General features: G+C 44.0%; 1 protein-coding gene across 1 annotated transcript in view; it reads right to left on the bottom strand.

Moving 5' to 3' along the window:
* Window positions 1-17,502, bottom strand: part of DIPK1C (divergent protein kinase domain 1C) — a 248,512-nt gene that overhangs the window by 25,913 nt on the left and 205,097 nt on the right. Inside the window, exon 3 of the mRNA XM_069219437.1 lies at window positions 9,880-10,044. Within this exon, the coding sequence (XP_069075538.1) occupies window positions 9,880-10,044 (165 nt within the window). The remainder of the gene's footprint in view (window positions 1-9,879; window positions 10,045-17,502) is intronic.

The following is a 17,502-nucleotide window of genomic DNA, read 5'->3' as shown; positions in this document are numbered from 1 at the left end:
TGTGACGGAGTCTTTCCCAACAGTCTGATGCCACGCGCAAGGGAGTGTGGTGCTGGCCACGGAGTCCCACGGACCCCAGTTATAGTACATTAGAAACGAGGCACAGTACAAGGCCTGGCATTGAGTCAGGGAGATGAGGCATTGCTGGAGCCGGTGCTGTGTCAGTTCTGTACTGCTATGCAGAAAGTGAGGCATCTGTTCCTTACTGCTATGCAGGGGAGGTGAGGCATCAGCTCCTTACGGAAGCAGTGAAGGTGAGGTGGCGGCTGCGAGGGGTTGGTTCCTGATGATCCTGTGGGGTCGATGAGTCCAGCGGGTCAAGACGCAATGAGATGACTTTGCGGTCACACAACAAGGCCAAAGGCGCTGGGGCAGAGTCAGGTATCATGGACATCTGTGACACGGCTCTCAGGACTCGCAATGTTGTGGGACTTCAGAGGCACTGCGATGGCTTCGGGGATTGGTCGTGGTTGTTGCACTTTAGTGGGGACCACAGCTTTGGGTGCAGGCAGGGGCGAGGCGCTAGTTCTGGAGTCGTCCAAAGTCAGTGTGCCTGGATCTTCTTGTTTTTATGCCAGCTTTTGACTCCCATTGGCCCAGGAACTGGAGTGGGTACCACCTAGCGAGTCAGGGTCCTGAGCACGAGATCCCAGAGGCTGTTAGGGGAATTCTTTGATGTCCCTGAGACTTCTTAACAGGAGGCAAGCTCAGTCCAAGCCCTTGGAGAAACTTCACAAGCTGGATACACAGCATAGTCCAGTCTTGTCCACTCCAAAGCAGAAACAGCAACTGCAGGCCAACCCAGCAAAGCACAAATAGCAAGGGGGCAGAACTCCTCCTCACAGCTCTTCAGCTCTTCTCCTTGGCAGACTCTCCTCTTGAGTCAGAAGTGTTCTAAAAGTCTGGGTTTTGGGTAATACTTATACTTATTTCTGCCTTTGAAGTAGTCAAACTTCAAAGGAAACTCTTTGTAGTGCACAAGACACAGCCTATTCTGCCCTGGTCCCAGCCACACTCTAGGGGGTTGGAGACTGTATTGTGTGAGGACAGGCACAGCCCTACTCAGATGCATGTGTCAGCTCATCTCACCACCTAGTCCAGGAAGACCCATCAGGATACACAGGGCACACCTCAGTTCCCTTCATGTGACTGTCTAAAGTGAATTCACAAACAGCCCAACCGTCATCCTGATCTAGGTGTGTATAACACAACCAGGCAGAGGCACCGAATGGTTAAGCAATAAAATGACCACTTTCTACAAGTGGCATTTTCAAACATCCAATTTAAAAACCACCTTCACTTTAAGATGTATTTTGAAATTGTGAGCTCAGAGACCCCAAACTCCACAGCTCCATCTGCTCCCAATGGGAAATTACATGTAAAAAAATATTTCAAGGCAATTCCCATGTTAACCCATGGGAGAGATAGGCTTTGCAATAGTGAAACCAGAATGTAGCAATATTTCACTATCAGGGCATGTAAAACACAGTAGTATTTGTCATACCTTTCAAATAAACTACACCCAGCCAATGGGGCGCCATGGGCCTACCTTGGGGTGGCTTACATGTAGTAAAATGGAAGGTCTGGGCCTGGCAAGTGGGCCCACTTGTCAGGTCGACATGGCAGTTTAAAACTGCACACACAGACACTGCAATTGCAGTTTACAGGTTACTACTGTGGGTGGCACAATCAGTTCTGCAAGCCCACTTGTAGCATTTAGTTTACAGGCCCTGGGCACACATGGTGCACTATACTGGAGAAGTGTTAGTAAATCCCATATGCCAATCATGAATAAACCACTCATCAGTACAATGTAGACAGAGAGCATATGCATCCTAGCACTGGTTAATAGTGGTAAAGTGCCCAGAGTCATAAAGCCAACAAAAACAGGTCCAAAAAAGTAGGAGGAAGGAGGCAAAATGTTTGGGGATGGCCCTGCAAAAAGGGCCAGGTCCAACATTACTCTACAATGTACATGAAGAAAATATTATTTTATAATATACTTGCAGTGTAAGTGGTATTGTGATGCTCAAGGGGATAAATGATTCCCATTTTATTGACAAGAGACACAAAATACCAGGACCTGTTTTACAAAAACTTTGCACTTGTTAAAAAGACACAAAACATGTATCCTAGCACTGGTTAATAGTGGTAAAGTGCCCAGAGTCAAAAAGCCAACAAAAACAGGTCCAAAAAAGTAGGAGGAAGGAGGCAAAATGTTTGGGGATGGCCCTGCAAAAAGGGCCAGGTACAACATTACTCTACAATGTATATTAAGAAAATATTATTTTATAATATACTTGCAGTGTAAGTGGTATTCTGATGCACAAGGGGATAAATGATTCCCATTTTATTGACAAGAGACACAAAATATCAGGACCTGTTTTACAAAAACTTTGCACTTGTTAAAAAGACACAAAACAATATGCATAATTTTGCTACACCTGTAGGACGGAAATCAGCAAGTACGTTTTTCCCTACTCCATATTACAGAAATATTTTTGCACTAGGGCAAAAATGAGCAAATGGATTGTGGGATCATTGCTCTATCATAAGTCGCACTCTTGCTTTACAAATCATTTTACATGCCTCAATAATATCCTTCTAAAGAAACCCTAATCTAATATCAACAAAAAGTTGTTGAGCAAACTGATTTTTTACTAGTTATTCCACATAACAAAATGGAGCAGACTCATTGCCTTAAATGTAATCTAATCTTTCAGATTGAAAATTGAGGAAAATGTACATTTGCCACTTTTTATTGTGTAATAACAGTAATGAGAAATCAATTTTTTGAAAGCACAGTTTCTCCATGGCTTACTACACAGGCACCACAAATGGTGCAAATGAATAGGCAGTATTGTTTCAACACATGCTGTGAGCAAAGTTTGTGTGCTAAAGATGGGAAACATCCTTTATCACAAAGTTTTTTTTTACGAAAGTCGTGGTTAACGAAAGCGCAACAACGCTTTTTTTAACCACGACTCGGTTATTTTGTGCCTTAACTACGTATGTTCTGAACAACGAACATGCGTGGTTAAGGTACAAAGAAGGGAGTTGGCGAAGGAGGACGACGTAGGTGACAAGAAGTCGACTAAGGTAAGTGGGGGGTTTTAGGTTTTGGGGTGGGGTTTGGGGGGTGGGGCATTTTTGGTTTTGGGGAGGGGGTGGGGGGTCACGGGGTTTTAGGTTTTGGGGCGGGTTGGGTGGGTGGGGCGTTTTTGGTTTTGGGGAGGGGGTGGGGGGTCAGTGGGTTTTAGGTTTTGGGGCGGGGTTGGGGGGGTGGGGCGTTTTTGGTTTTGGGGAGGGGGTGGGGGTTAGGGGGTTTTAGGTCTTGGGGCGGGGTTGGGGGGTGGGGCGTTTTTGGTTTTGGGGAGGGGGTGGGGGGTCAGGGGGTTTTAGGTTTTGGGGCGGGGTTGGGGGAGTGGGGCGTTTTTGGTTTTGGGGAGGGGTGGGGGGGTCAGGGGGTTTTAGGTTTTGTGGTGGGGTTGGGGGGTGGGGCGTTTTTGGTTTTGGGGAGGGGGTGGGGGTTAGGGGGTTTTAGGGTTTGGGGCGGGGTTGGGGGGGTGGGGCGTTTTTGGTTTTGGGGAGGGGTGGGGTGGGGGGTCAGGGGGTTTTAGGTTTTGGGGCGGGGTTGGGGGGTGGGGCGTTTTTGGTTTTGGGGAGGGGGTGGGGGTCAGGGTGTTTTAGGTTTTGGGGTGGGGTTGGGGGGTGGGGTGAGGGATGTAGGGTGAATGGTGCCTATTAGTAATGCTTTTATCAGGAATGCCTTTACAACGAAATATCGTTGTTAAGGCATTCGTGGTAAAATCATTAGTAGTAAGAACGAGGTAGGTGTTCCGACCTCGTTGTTAAGGCACTAGTTGTTTTGAAAGTAGGTGTTCCGTCGTACAACCCTCCTCCTTACCTTATACCCCACACCATATAGCAGTCCTATCTCTTGAGTATTTTTTATCACCCTAAAGTTCATAGCCAATCTGCATGTGTTAATTCTGGATGTTCTAATGTATCCCAAAAAGCCAATCCGACCTATAATCGATTTGAGGGGTTGTCTTCACTTAATGGAGTAGACTGACTCACGGGCTCTTCTTCTATTTCTGAGGTTAGGGGTATCGACCTTTCTGACTCGATTGACTACAGCTCGGCTGCCCGAGAGGGCAAGGAGGCACCTTGTCATTTGTCAGCCTCTTCGATTCCCCTGATTATCCATAATTCTGTATTAACACCAAAGCAGGCTGAGTGTACCTCGGAAAGGTCTAATTGCTCCACTTTAGAGGTCCTGTTTTGGAATGCCACTGGGCTCCATAACAAGCATAACGCTGTACAGTGGCTGAATTTTGTGTCTGGATTTCAAATTGTTTGTCTTCAGGAGACATGGGCTATCAATTTGTTCCATGTAAATGGCTTTAAAACTTATCATGTACCGGCTATTCCTTCGAACTCTGGTAGACCAAAAGGAGGCATATGTCATGTAACCTCTACCAACATCACTGTGGTGGCAACAAAAATGTATTATGAGATCATAACGTCAAACTTTCTTCAATATCTGTGTTATTATTTGTTAATTGCTATCATAATGCATGCACAATGAAAATAATGTAAGCCCTTCAACATGTTGATAACAACCATGCCTTATTAAGTGATTGTAAATTCAAGAACTGATAATATTGTGGGAAGGAGGCTTTAATATCCGCCTATGTCCTCTGCCATCCCCAAAAAATATACAGGTTGGTAAATACTGACAATTGTGATATATCTCACTTTTGACATAATTGCTATGGTAATACGTTAAATAAGTTACTGTTTAAATATGATTTGGCTTTCAATATGAATTATGTAATTTGTCTGTACCATTCAGGTAGTACAATAAATGGTAGAGGTGAGAACATTGTGATAGATTATATGTTATTCCCTAATCAGTATTCTACACTGGTCTCAAAATGTACAACACATGATATTTTGATAAGTGATCATTTCCCCCAGACTGCTGAATTGAATATTAATCTCTTTAACCATTGGGTCGAAAGTCGTACGTCCCCGGTTATTGATAATATTGACATTGTCTCTCCAAACGGCTATGCTCTGCATTGGTCATTGGTAGATCCTAATACATTCCTAGAACAGATAATTATTACACAGAGTGAATAATTTGGGATTTGTTTAGGTGCAACATCGGAAGCAAAAGAAGTCATTGATGCATTTTTTACAATAACGAAAAGGATCAAGGAAGGGTTAACTGTCCTTCGGAAGTGTGCAGCACCTGCGAAAAGGGAGTGGTTTGATTCTCTATGTCCTAAAGCCCATAAGAGATTAAAAGCTGCCTTATATAAATCACCTAGAAATACTCAAGAAGTCCAGGCCTGTAGTCAGGCTTATAGGCTTGCCGTGAAGCAGTGGAAGGATGACCAGAAAGACGAAGCTTGGGAGACATTACTCAAAGCAAGTCTCAGTAAAGATCCCACTGGCTTCTGGCACATGATTAATTTCCCTTTCTTGAAAGTGGTAGACGGCCCCATGTGGAGATTATGATTATTGAAGCTGAGTGGGTGGCTCGTTTTACTAACATGTACTCTAAATGCTTGGAAAGTCTAGGAGGCCCAGGTTCACCTGGATCTGGCAACCTAGAAAAAGCCTTGTGCATTGATCATTCCAATCCACCATTTAAGTTTGAGGAGGTCATTATGGCATTAAACAGCAAGTGAAGGGGCGGAAGCCCCAGGCTCAGGTGGCATTCCTGTTGATCTCTACAAAGTGAACTTAGACTTGTGGGGCCCATTATTTCCCCTGGCTCTTAAAGCCCATTGTAGTGCAGGCTTTTTGAATCTGGACTGAATCCCTTATAGTTCCTGTTTATAAGAAGCACGACCATAAGAATCATACTTGTTACAGACAGATTTCTTTACTAGATTCCCTGGTTAAGGTGGCCAGCCGTATCATCCCGAATAGATTGCAGGACTAGGCCGAATGTAATAAAACTTGCAATACGGATTTCGCTCAGGTTTGGGGTTAATTGAACAGTGAATTAATTTGAGCCTCCTAATTAGTAAACATTCTCTTTTTAAAAAAGGTAATCAGTTTTTAGTGTCTGTAAACTTAACATCTGCTTTTGACTGTGTTGTTCAAGACACGTTGTGGATCGTTATGATTGAGGGGTTGTTCTATCCATAGTGATTTTCTTAGAGAAACATACTTAGGAAGCAGGGCTAGGTTACCTTACGGGCTTTAGGGGGGAAGTGTACACAACCATTCAGCATAGAGGGAGGAGTAAGGCAGGGTTGTGTTCTCGTTCCCTTTCTGTTTAATTTGAATATAAACAGTTAGGGTTTAGGAAAGTAGATGCAAGGACCTTCATCAAATCAGCCACCGACCGATTCCGACTCTTCTTTATGATGATGATGTAGTGCTTATGGCTAATTTTCCTTTGGGTTTGCAGGGCCTAACTTACTGAGTTTGTCATGTTTATGAGGGACTTGGGATTACACGTTAACATAAGTAAACTTTTATTATGACATCTTGATTGAGAGCACTAAGATGTGTTTCACCTAAACTTTTTCATATTTGGGGATCTTATTTGATTTGGCAGGGACTTGGACTCATGCAATTAATTCTAGGACGCTTCAGTTTGTTATAACCATAACAGCCCTGTTTAATGTTGCCAGGAAGTTTGGTAAGAAGTCACCAAGTGAGATGCTGACTATTTATGAGGCTAACTGTCAGACCTCCCCTATACATGCGGCAGAGGTGCTGGAATACGTTAATTGTCAATCACTACAAATGGCTGAAAATGCCTTTTTAAAGAACCTCCTTGCTGTCCTCAATTGTTGCTCTGCTGTTGTTTGTCACTCAGAACTGGGGGTACGTTTTTTAGTAGGCTTGATTAAGGCCCAGCCTGCCCTGCTCTGGCAGAAGATTTGAACATCAGAGTTTACTGATTCAAATCTGGAAATTATCAGGGATTGTCGTAAATCTCCAAATGCTTTTAAAATGTTGTGGATTAAGTATGTTAAAACATTTTTGATAGGTCCGGGTCACAGAATATATTAATCAACCAGAATCTCTGATATGTATTTCCAGGAAGGGTTTAAAGTTGGATTTTTTTTACATTGCTAGAGAATTTAAGGCTATCTGCAGAATTATCGAAGCCCAGCGCCCTTAAGAATCAATTGATACTGATGGTTTATGATATGCAACCCTATCTTAAAATTGTACATAACGCCCAGCATTGATTTGCATTAACATGTTTCAAGATGGACATATTACATCGTTTGACCAATATTCCCAGTATAAATGGTTGGTCCCATACTTTGCCCAAATGCCCCTGCGATAATGTATCGACTCAAAATAACATGCATACTGCACTATTCTGCAAATGCTATGTTAATTTGAGAAAACGGTTTATCAAGCCTTTGTTGACCTCTTTAAACTTTTCAAAAAGTCGACCAGTTTTCTTGTTTTTACAATATTTTCTGAATTGTTATACTTGTGTTGTTATGACTCAATATTTATGGGCTGTTATTACCCTCAGAAAGCTTTTACCATAAAGCATCTCCTTTAAGCATCTCCTTTGACCTCTGCGTTTTTTCTGATTTGTATTTTCGATTTAAAAATGTCACAAAATTCGTGAATGTATTTTAATTTTATGTTTTTATGATTTACTATGAGAAATCGAATAAAGCGTATTTTGACTTGACTTGAGTACTGAATTTAGACCCATTATTTAAAAACTGTCTTAAAGGAGACGCCCGTGCATACCCTTAAGGAAGTTGGGTTTGCTTCCTCGTCTTGTTTCTCTGGGAAATTTGACCCAGCTATTTATATAGACCACTTTAAAGGTTTGCTGTCTGGCGACTACCGAAAAACATTTACATGTTCATCTTGTGTGACCGATGCATTGTTCTTAACTTGACCAGCAGCATCCCATATTGCTAACTAATAGGCAAATAAAAAACAGATAAAGTTAAAAACACGTATCGCATAACCATTTCTGCAAGATTACATTTTTGTCACACTGCAGACTTCTACACCTAAATAAAAATAAGTGTCAGATTCCAGATGGCACTAGAATCATCCTCACCATTCAGCACATGGCCTTTATTGCCTGCTATACTGTGAATATTGGTTTTCTTCCTAAGGTTCACAAAAGTAAGAAAAACTATGGGCACGAATCGGCTATATTCTAAAAATCACCATGATAAAGAGCAGAGGGATGTCCTTTTTCCACATGGTTCACAAAGGATAAAACTAGCATTTATTTCCCATAAATTAAGTAAATATGTAGTCAGTATAAACAACATTAAGCAAATTATGAGTGTCAGTAAGAAGAACCTGATGGTCTTCAGAAAATCAGCATTGTCCGTGCTGCTACAATTGACGAACAGAAGAAATTCAGAGTTGTTGATAATTCTTCCGGAACAGGTTTATTTAATATTGTTCTCATAAAAGTACATGATAAAGGACTCAGGCAGGCACTTTGATATTGTGATAGACTTAGAGCCTCATTATGAGTTTGGTGGTCCGACCAGCGATGGCCAAACTTGTGGGGAGGACGCTGTAGTCATAACGGTGGGGCCCCCCTGGTTATATTACAATGTTCTCCCCGGGCCGACTGTGGTAACATTGTATTATGACGTTCCAGCTGAGCAGACCAGCAGGGACAATGCTACAGTATTAGCCTTGGCTTCCTTAAGGGAGCCAAGGCCAATACTGTTGCACACCAACCCCCTCAGAATGCACACTGTCTGCAAAGTAAACAGTGCACATTCCAAGGGTGCTGGGCGGGGGGGCCTAAACTGGCTTTTCACCAGCCTTTTCATGGCAGGGTCCACATCATGAAAAGGCTGGTGTAAACTTGAGTTGTAATCAGCACAACGAGGCTGAGTGCAGTGCCGCTGTGGCTGACCACAATTCAGAACACCATCAGCCATTTGGGAACCGTGTTCCTGGTGGGGATGGCAGTCTCCTGGCCATTGTCATAAGGTGGTGGTCAGACCGCCTGGTGTGTGGCGGTCCGACTGTCACCACGAGGCTGGCGGTGTCATGACCATCAGCCTTGTAATGAACCCCATACACCCTAAAACTGTGACACTGAGCAGTTAACCAGTGATCTCTCTAATTATGGTACTCGCCCTTGGACCCATCAATGTTAGTCATCAATGCCTCATCTGGAATACTAAGCACTATATAAATATAATCAGCTGTCTAATCTCACCAGAGTGTAACACAAAAGGTTTCCTCTCCATAGTTCTCTTGCAAATAATTGGTTAACATGTTAGTACCACTACCACAGATGCTTATACACTACAGCCTAGTTCACATCAGAATCTAATTTGGGCACTCAGGTCCTGTTTGTGGGCTTTTATACACTGTTTACTGTTGGCAGCCATTCTCTAATTACCACCATGTGGTCATTATCGTGTTCATCAATGTTGTAGGTTTAGAAGCTAATCTTATTGTCACTAGCCTGAGGAGTGAGTATTTACATCAGTAAGATGCAGGCAAATTTAGGTTCCCAAACAATTTCTGTCTACAATTTCACATCCTTCCATGCTTTTTTCGACTTATGATACAACCAATATTCGTTGCAACAGAGAGGCACGTTATTTCACTTCATCAAAGACATCAGATTGGTTGACGACAGGATTGTTAAGAACTAAGGTTTTTTTTTACAAGATCTTTTTGATTTGCGCTGGAGGTACTGTTTTCTCAGGTGGCAGAAAAATGATTATGTAAACTCCTTGATTTTATGATCTGTTGCCTTGCAGCAAAAGCAAGCAACCGTATAATAAAGTTTGGAGAAAAGAGCAAAAATAGGAATATATTGTAAAAAAGTGATCAGAATACTCAATATTTTGCACAAGAATATCAAGAGGTGCTGCTTACTTGCAGATTACTGTTGACCCTCTGAGCACCACACCTATTAATTCTTCGATCACACTTGGAAAAACAATCAAAAAAGTTGCAGTCTTCATCCCCCGTGCAGTTCTGGTCCAGGATTTCACGCATTTTCGGTTCAAAAAATGCCATGTCCATGTCAATGGCAACCACCTGCAATCGAAGCAAAAGAGTCATTTTTGGTGAATTGAGGTCAGAAGCAACGACAGTGGTAAAATATCTGCTCAAGCTTCTTATACAAGCATTTTAGTAAAAAAAAAAATTTTTTAAATGATTTGAATGCTAAAATCAACCGTGAGATTGTTGTGGGTAATACAACAGGAAGACATTCCTCTCCCACCCTGCTACCCCTATCTTGCTATAACCAGAAATGGTCTTGTCCTGCCTTCCACTTCCTGTTCCTCCTTCTCATCACAAGACGTGTAACCAGTATTTCAGTTCAGGTGTAAAGACAGAGAGCGTGGCCTAGCAATTTAATGCAGGTTGATACAACCTTTCACTTCTACGTTGAAGGGTTTTGAATGATGCATGCAGATTGTTTCTTGAAGTTCCTTGCACCTGTTGCCTTGTCTAATCGACTCTATGAAATGAGATGGTGAACTCCTTCGAGAGATGCTCCTCCCATTGTTGTAACAATGGTTACACAATTATGACATTACCTTTCTCTTTAAAGTTTGAAGGAGTACAGATGAAATGGTGACACTGGAGCAATCAAGAGCTCATTAAGGTCTCGGCAAGTCGCATGCCAGCTCAACAGGTATGCATCCCTTTGCTTCCAAATGTAGATATTCCCACCTTACGGACATCTCTGAGATGACAAAACCTCCGCCTGTGCAGATGGACTTAAATGCTGAGTGGGCACCTTCTTTTTGTCATGTTTAGAATTACTTGGCTTTTCAGCAGCACACCCCAAAGCAGGGATTTGCTGCTGAAAGGAAAAGGACGAACGTACCAGTCACAGAAAGAGTTGTTATCCCTCAGCCACGGTGGTATTTTCATAATTTCCTTCCAGGAGCTGCCATTCCCCACAGACCCAGAAAGGATAAGTAAGTGAAAGAAGCCCTGTCATAAACAGTGCATGACTTTTGCCACAGTGATGGTGGAGGATGATTGACCTTATAGCCTATGGTGGACAACTGTTGGGCAGCCAACTGAAGAGTTTCTCCTGATGGAGCCAGCTGATACTCAACTTGCAAGGCTTCCTTACCAGAGATCTGATGGTTTCCCACCTCCAAACGCGGAGGACTGTGAGTTTGGAGGGGCTGGATCACGGCCAATTTATGCTATCACTTCTGCACTGCTACACTTTAGACAAAGCCCACAAAACATTTAAATTGCACACTGGTGCACATGGTGGCGCTTGCAACACTTGTGTTGTGCATCATGTGTCACCCACTTGGTGAGCAGTCCACATTATTTGAAAGGTTAGACGTAAAGGTCACATTCTCTACGCTTTTACGCAACATTAAAACTGATCTGGGTTACGTGTTATACAAAAACTCGGCCACTTCAAACACTGTACCTTTGAAAGGACATTAATTAAAATAAAGAAGAGTGAATGGGTCACGCATTCTGTATTACAAATACATAGGTTTGTCTAAAAACAACTTGTTTTTTTAATATATCTATTTTATTATTTTAAGTGCATATATTCAATTACAAATCCGAATGAAATAATTCAAAAGTCAAAAAGCAAGAACCGAAACCTGGTTCTGTGCATTCCACTATCCAAAGGTCAGTAAAGCATTTGTTTTCTATTGTGTAACACAAATATATTGTCCAATGGGTTACTGTTTTCTCTGCATCGCAGTCAGCCAGTACCATCTATTTGATCTGAGTTACTGCTGGTTATAAACTGAGGCGCAAGTAATTAGATAGAAAACAGCTTTATTAACATTTTACAACTGACATTACTGCTGTACCTCCCTATTCATGGCAGGCGTTCATCATTTTTGATTTCCAACTGTGCAACATGCGTATCCCAAATGTCATAACCTGTGTGTGCCTGCCCTCCATCTCGCAAAACTCGCAGCACCCGCAGTTCCGCTCGTGCCCACCTCAATGTCATTACTCGCCACTTATGCATTTCCGGTGCTCTTGGTGCTTTCCAGTTCATGGCAATCAATCGCTTGTACATAATAAATGCCAGGTCGGCAAACCTATGAATATATGTGTCCTGTTTAATTCTGGTTCTAATCCCCAGTAAACAAGATCTCGGTTCCAGTGAGAACACATGTTTTGTGATGTCAGTGACTACTTCCACTACCTTGTGCCAAACTTTCTGGAGGGGCCCACATTCCCACACCATGTGATAGAAGTGAGCCCTGCGTGACCCACACCGGGGGCATGCCGGACTAGCTGTAGGGTACAAGCGGTGTATACGAGATGGTGACAGATACGTTCGGTGCACAAAATTAAACTGGGTATATCGAAACCTAGGGTTTCGCAATACTCGCTGCACTTGTTGGAGGGTCACCAGCTATGTCTCGGGGGACAAAGGCACGGGGAGAACTGTATTCCATCTCTGTCTCGCCACCTCAAGTCTGTTACCGTCTGTATCCATTAGGGTTTTATACAAATTTGTAATCACTTTTGATAGGCCATCATCAGAGAGCAGAAAGTGTAATGTGGGGGATGGTGCAGGCTCCTGATCTCTCCCCGCCCATGCTGTTTTAATCAGGCGACATATAGTGTAATATGATATAAATTGTCCTGTTCCCACCGAGGTAAGGTCCCTAATAGCTGTGAATGACATCAGTATACCACCATCAAAGCAATCCCCCACTGTCTCTATCCCTGCCTCCGCCCATAATGTTAGGGGGTGTGTTTTGAGCCATTGCATGCCTTCTGGTATATGATCCCGAGGGAATGAGGGGTGAGTATGGGGGGGCTAGTTCCTCCTTTTTGTACATATCATTTCCAACAGCCATGTGCTGCTCTCAACAAGCAATTGTCGGTGTTATGCTTCACTGTGCGGTCTGTTAGCCAGGTGTACACAGTGATGCTCTGTAGCTGTGTGTGTATCCATGCTGCCTCTGAGGATTCAGGTCTACGTATCCAGTGTAATATCCATTGTAGCTGTGCTGCAGCATAGTAGTGTTCAAAATTTGGGGCACCCAACTCCCCTTCGCGCAACGGCCACTGCAGATTAGTAAGCGCCACTCGGGATCTACTGTTTCCCCATATAAGTCCTAGCAGCAATCTGTTCAGCTCGCAGAAGAAGCTTCTAGACAGAACTATGGGTAATGCTGCAAAGTAATAAAGGAGTCGTGGGAGCACCAGCATATTTGCTATTTCCACCCATCCCATGGGGGAGAGGGGAATCGAGCACCAGAACCGGAGTGAGCCCTTCATGGAGCATAGCGCGCGGCCCAAATTGCCATCTCTCAGGTCATCAGGTCTATGGTAAATCTGCACTCCCAAATATTTAAATGTGTCGAAACACCACTTCAACCTTCCAGCAGGAAGCTCCTCCCTCATCTCAGTAGGCAGGTCAACCAGAGGCAATAAGCAGGACTTAGACCAATTCACTTTCAGTCCCGAATCTCTCCATACTCGTCTAGCAGAGACATCACCGAGGGTAATGTGGGCACACCCCTCTTCAGGTAAATCAAGGCATCATCCGCATATAAGGAGATTATATGGTGCATCCCCATCCAGTAAATCCCCCATTGCTCGGCCTGTGCGCGTAACCGAGCCGCAAGTGGCTTTATTGCAATGGCGAACAACAAAGGTGATAGAGGGCACCCCCGTCTGGTCCCCCTACCAATGGGGAAGCTGTCCAATATTACTCCTCCGATTTTAACCCAAGCCGTAGGGCCAGCATATAATGTCTGCACCCATGGTACAAAACCATGGCCAAACCCCATGTGGCGTAGGGTGGCAAACAAAAAGTCCCAGCATAGTGTGTCAAACGCCTTCTCTATATCCAAAGACATTGCTATATTACCATATGCATCTGTGGGAGTATCGCCAATGATGCCCAATAGTCTGCGGATATTCAAGAACGTATTGCGCCGCAGTATAGAACCATTTTGATCTTCGTGTATCAGAGTGTGTATTACAGGGGCGAGTCTGCCAACACCTTGCCCAAAATTTTGCAATCTAAGTTAAGAAGAGATAACGGCCTATAGGATCTGATGTCCGTGGGATCACGACCGGGTGTGGGGAGCACCACCACCAGCGCCTCTCTTTGTGACCGTGGTAGTTCCCCACTAACCCACGCCTCTTCAAACACCGACAACAGTCGCTCCGACAGGTGTTGTGCATAAGAGGCATAGTACTCTATTGGCAAACCGTCCACCCCCGGTGTCTTATTGCGGGCTATTTGTGCTATGGCTACTCCTATTTCCTCTATTTGGAGAGGTTCATCCAACATTGTCATATTTGTTGCCGGTAACTGCGGAAAAGGGGCCTCACCCAGGAAGGCCTCCAATTGCCTAGCATCACAGCTCGCTTACCCGTGGTATAATGTCGTATAATAATTATTGAAGGCATTGTTGACGGCCTCCTGCGAGGTGACCAGAGTTCCATCAGTCAGGTGTATAGCCCCAATCAGGGTGTGTTGCTGATCCTCTCGCAGTAGCCATGCCAACAGCCTCCCCAAATGTTCACCCTCCACCTGCAATAGCATAAGATGATAATTATAATCGTGGCGTCGGAGACGTTGATCCGCCTCCTCATATAGCACTCACATATCGCGAAGGGATTCGGGCGATGCCCTATTTTGTGTGACTGCTATTTCCAACGCCCGCATATCCTTTTCCAGAGTGACAACCTCAACATGCGGCAAGCGTCGCGCTCCCAAAGATGCCAAAAGACAATGTCCCCTCACCACAACTTTATGTGCATCCCATTCCGTAGCCCTTGAGTCAGTGTAGCCACTATTTCAATCCCAATATCGCTTAACACAGGTATTTAATTCCTCTCTGAAATGATGGTCTAGCAGCGCCTCTCTCTGTAAACGCCAGGTGGGTATTGTGGAACGCCTTCTGCCCCATTTCACAGTCAGCAGCAATGGGGAGTGATCGGACAAGGTCCGTGCGAGATTCCCAGACTATTTAACTGAGGAGCACATATTTGGAGTTCCCCATAGCAGGTCTATTCTAGTGTGTATTTTGTGTATTACAGAATAGAAGGAGTACTCTCTATATGTCGGGTGATTCATGAGCCACATATCATATACTCCCACGTCATCTGCCCAAGCCGCCAACAGATTAGAGTTGTGCCTGCCAGCTGCGTCATGTAAGGGTAATATCGAATGGTCCATCAGCACATCTGGAACACAGTTAGAGTCCCCACCCCAGATGGCAGGGACACCAGGGTCCGCTAATAAGACAGGGGTCAGTATTTCGAGGAATTCGCTAAGCGCGTTATTGGGGGTGTAAACCCCTACTTTAGTTAATGGTCTACCATCAAGCTGCCCTTCCAGCACTATGTATCTGCCCCCTTTGTCTACCTTATTTGTGTGCAGTATGTGTGGTACTCCAGGTGCTATCCACATAAGTACTCCTCTCGCATATGCCGAAAAAGATGTGCCATAAACCTGTCCATAAACCTGTCCTTGCCAGCGTTTCTGTATCGCCTGCAGATCACTACTCAGCAAGTGTGTTTCCTGCAATATGGCAAAGTGTACCCCCCTGGCGCTTGAGATAAGTGTATATAAGATGCCTCTTACCCAGCGCAGCCATTCCACGCACATTCCATGTCATGATTCTATAGTCCTGCATAGTATGTGGTGTGTGTGGGCCTACAACCTGGTAAGCCGTTTTCGTGTATTTGCTTCTCCTCATGATCGACCCCTAGCGGGGCATACATCTGTAACCCTGGAAAAGGTGTTTATAAAGTAATAATTGTGGAAACCTGCACCAGGACCCATTTGAACATGTTAAACAAAACCCCCTATCCCCCATCAGTACCCACCATCCCCAACAACAACGGAGTGCAAAAATACTGTGTCCATTTGGATACCATCTGGGGAAACCTGGTGGACATCACTGGAGGCCTGTCTCTAAGGCCCGCACTGTAGATTAGAAGATGTTCGAGAGGGCGCCTCCGATAGCCCCAGCCCCGTGACGATAAGGATCCTTTCCCTCTCGTGGGCCAACAAGGAGGCCTCCACCAGTACCTGGAGGCAGAGCCATCACGTTGATAGAGACTCCATCCAAAAGGTCAGCCTAGTGTTTTTCGTATCCTCGAGTCTCTTGTCCATATGATCCTAGGCTCATCATCATCATCATCATCACTTTATTTCGGTAAAAACATACCATAGAAATAAGATGGCACACAATATTGGTTATGCATTGTCTAAGATGTGTTACTAGCCATACACGGCGGAGTTTCACAAAAAAGACTGTGATGTCTACTACTAATATCTATAATTACGTTTTGTCTTTTAAAATTCGAAGTCTAAAATGCCAGATAGATTCAAAAAAATTTGCCAAGGAACACCCCACTAGCACAGATGGATCAGATTTGAATATTCTCAAAGCCGGTAAACAATTCCTAAAACCCATTCTTTTGCATAAAGGGATGATCCAAAGGGCCCTCTGGTTGCGATATGCAGGGCATTGGAAGAGGACACGGATCATAGATTCTTCGTTCTCGCAGCCCATTGGACATAACTTGGACCTATTGGTTGTATTGGACCATTTATAGGTTAGGGTACACAAAGGAAGGGACCCTATTCTGAATCTGATATACAGAGCACGTGCAAGAGGAGAAAGTAATGTGTCCATAAAGTGCTAAAACTCGTAATGGCATTTAATTTGTAAAAAACTACCAGTCATGGTGGAGGACGAGGCTTCTACCAATTGAGAAGTTTGGACATTTAGCCAAAATGCATTCTTCAGTATCTGTGTAGCATTTTTTGGAATAGAAGAAGGGCCCTTCCAGTAGTTACCCAAACCAAAAGAGAAAAAGGCCAGCTTTACATAAGTGCACCATTTAATTTTTGAAGTAGAGTTGGTACTCAGAAGATTGGTCAGCCCAAGTCTATATGGGATGAGGGAATCTGATGACCAAAGTCGGATCCAAAACAACAATGCCTTAGGACAGCAATCTGGCTAATTGAGAAAAGATTTAGATCCATTCGGATAGGCAGGGATGGGGTGCTAGAAGGAACTCTTAGCAGCATCTTTAAGAAGGAATTTTCCACCCTTGCCAGGTGCTCCAGTTTGCAGTGGCCCCACAGCTGAGCCCCATATAGGGCCCCCCCAGCTTGAGATTTATATATTTCTAGAGCGGGAGTCATAGCAAATCTGGGGGATCTGGCTGCAAATCTTACAATGCCGCCCGCCCTTTGTTTCAAGCATATTGCTGATTTCTGGAGATGAGCATGCCATTTGTGTGAATCTTCCAGTTTTAGTCCTAAATAATCAAAAGCACCCACTCTTTCCAGTGTGACACCCTCTAGGTGAATGGGTCTCCTCATCTTTTGCTTTTTATCTCCAAACACCATATATTTGGTTTTTGTTGAATTGATTTCTAAGCAATGATCTTTGCAAAAGTCCATAAAGCCCATGAGCAAGTTAGAGAGACCCATAGCCGTTTGCGATATTATCAAGGTGTCGTCAGCAAATAGGAGACATGGGATCTTGTGCCCTCCCAATC

Source organism: Pleurodeles waltl, chromosome 2_2 (genome assembly GCF_031143425.1).
Source record: "Pleurodeles waltl isolate 20211129_DDA chromosome 2_2, aPleWal1.hap1.20221129, whole genome shotgun sequence".
Taxonomy (NCBI): Eukaryota; Metazoa; Chordata; class Amphibia; order Caudata; family Salamandridae; genus Pleurodeles; species Pleurodeles waltl.
The sequence above is the reverse complement of the archived record's forward strand: the minus strand, read 5'-3'. Positions and strand labels throughout refer to the sequence as shown.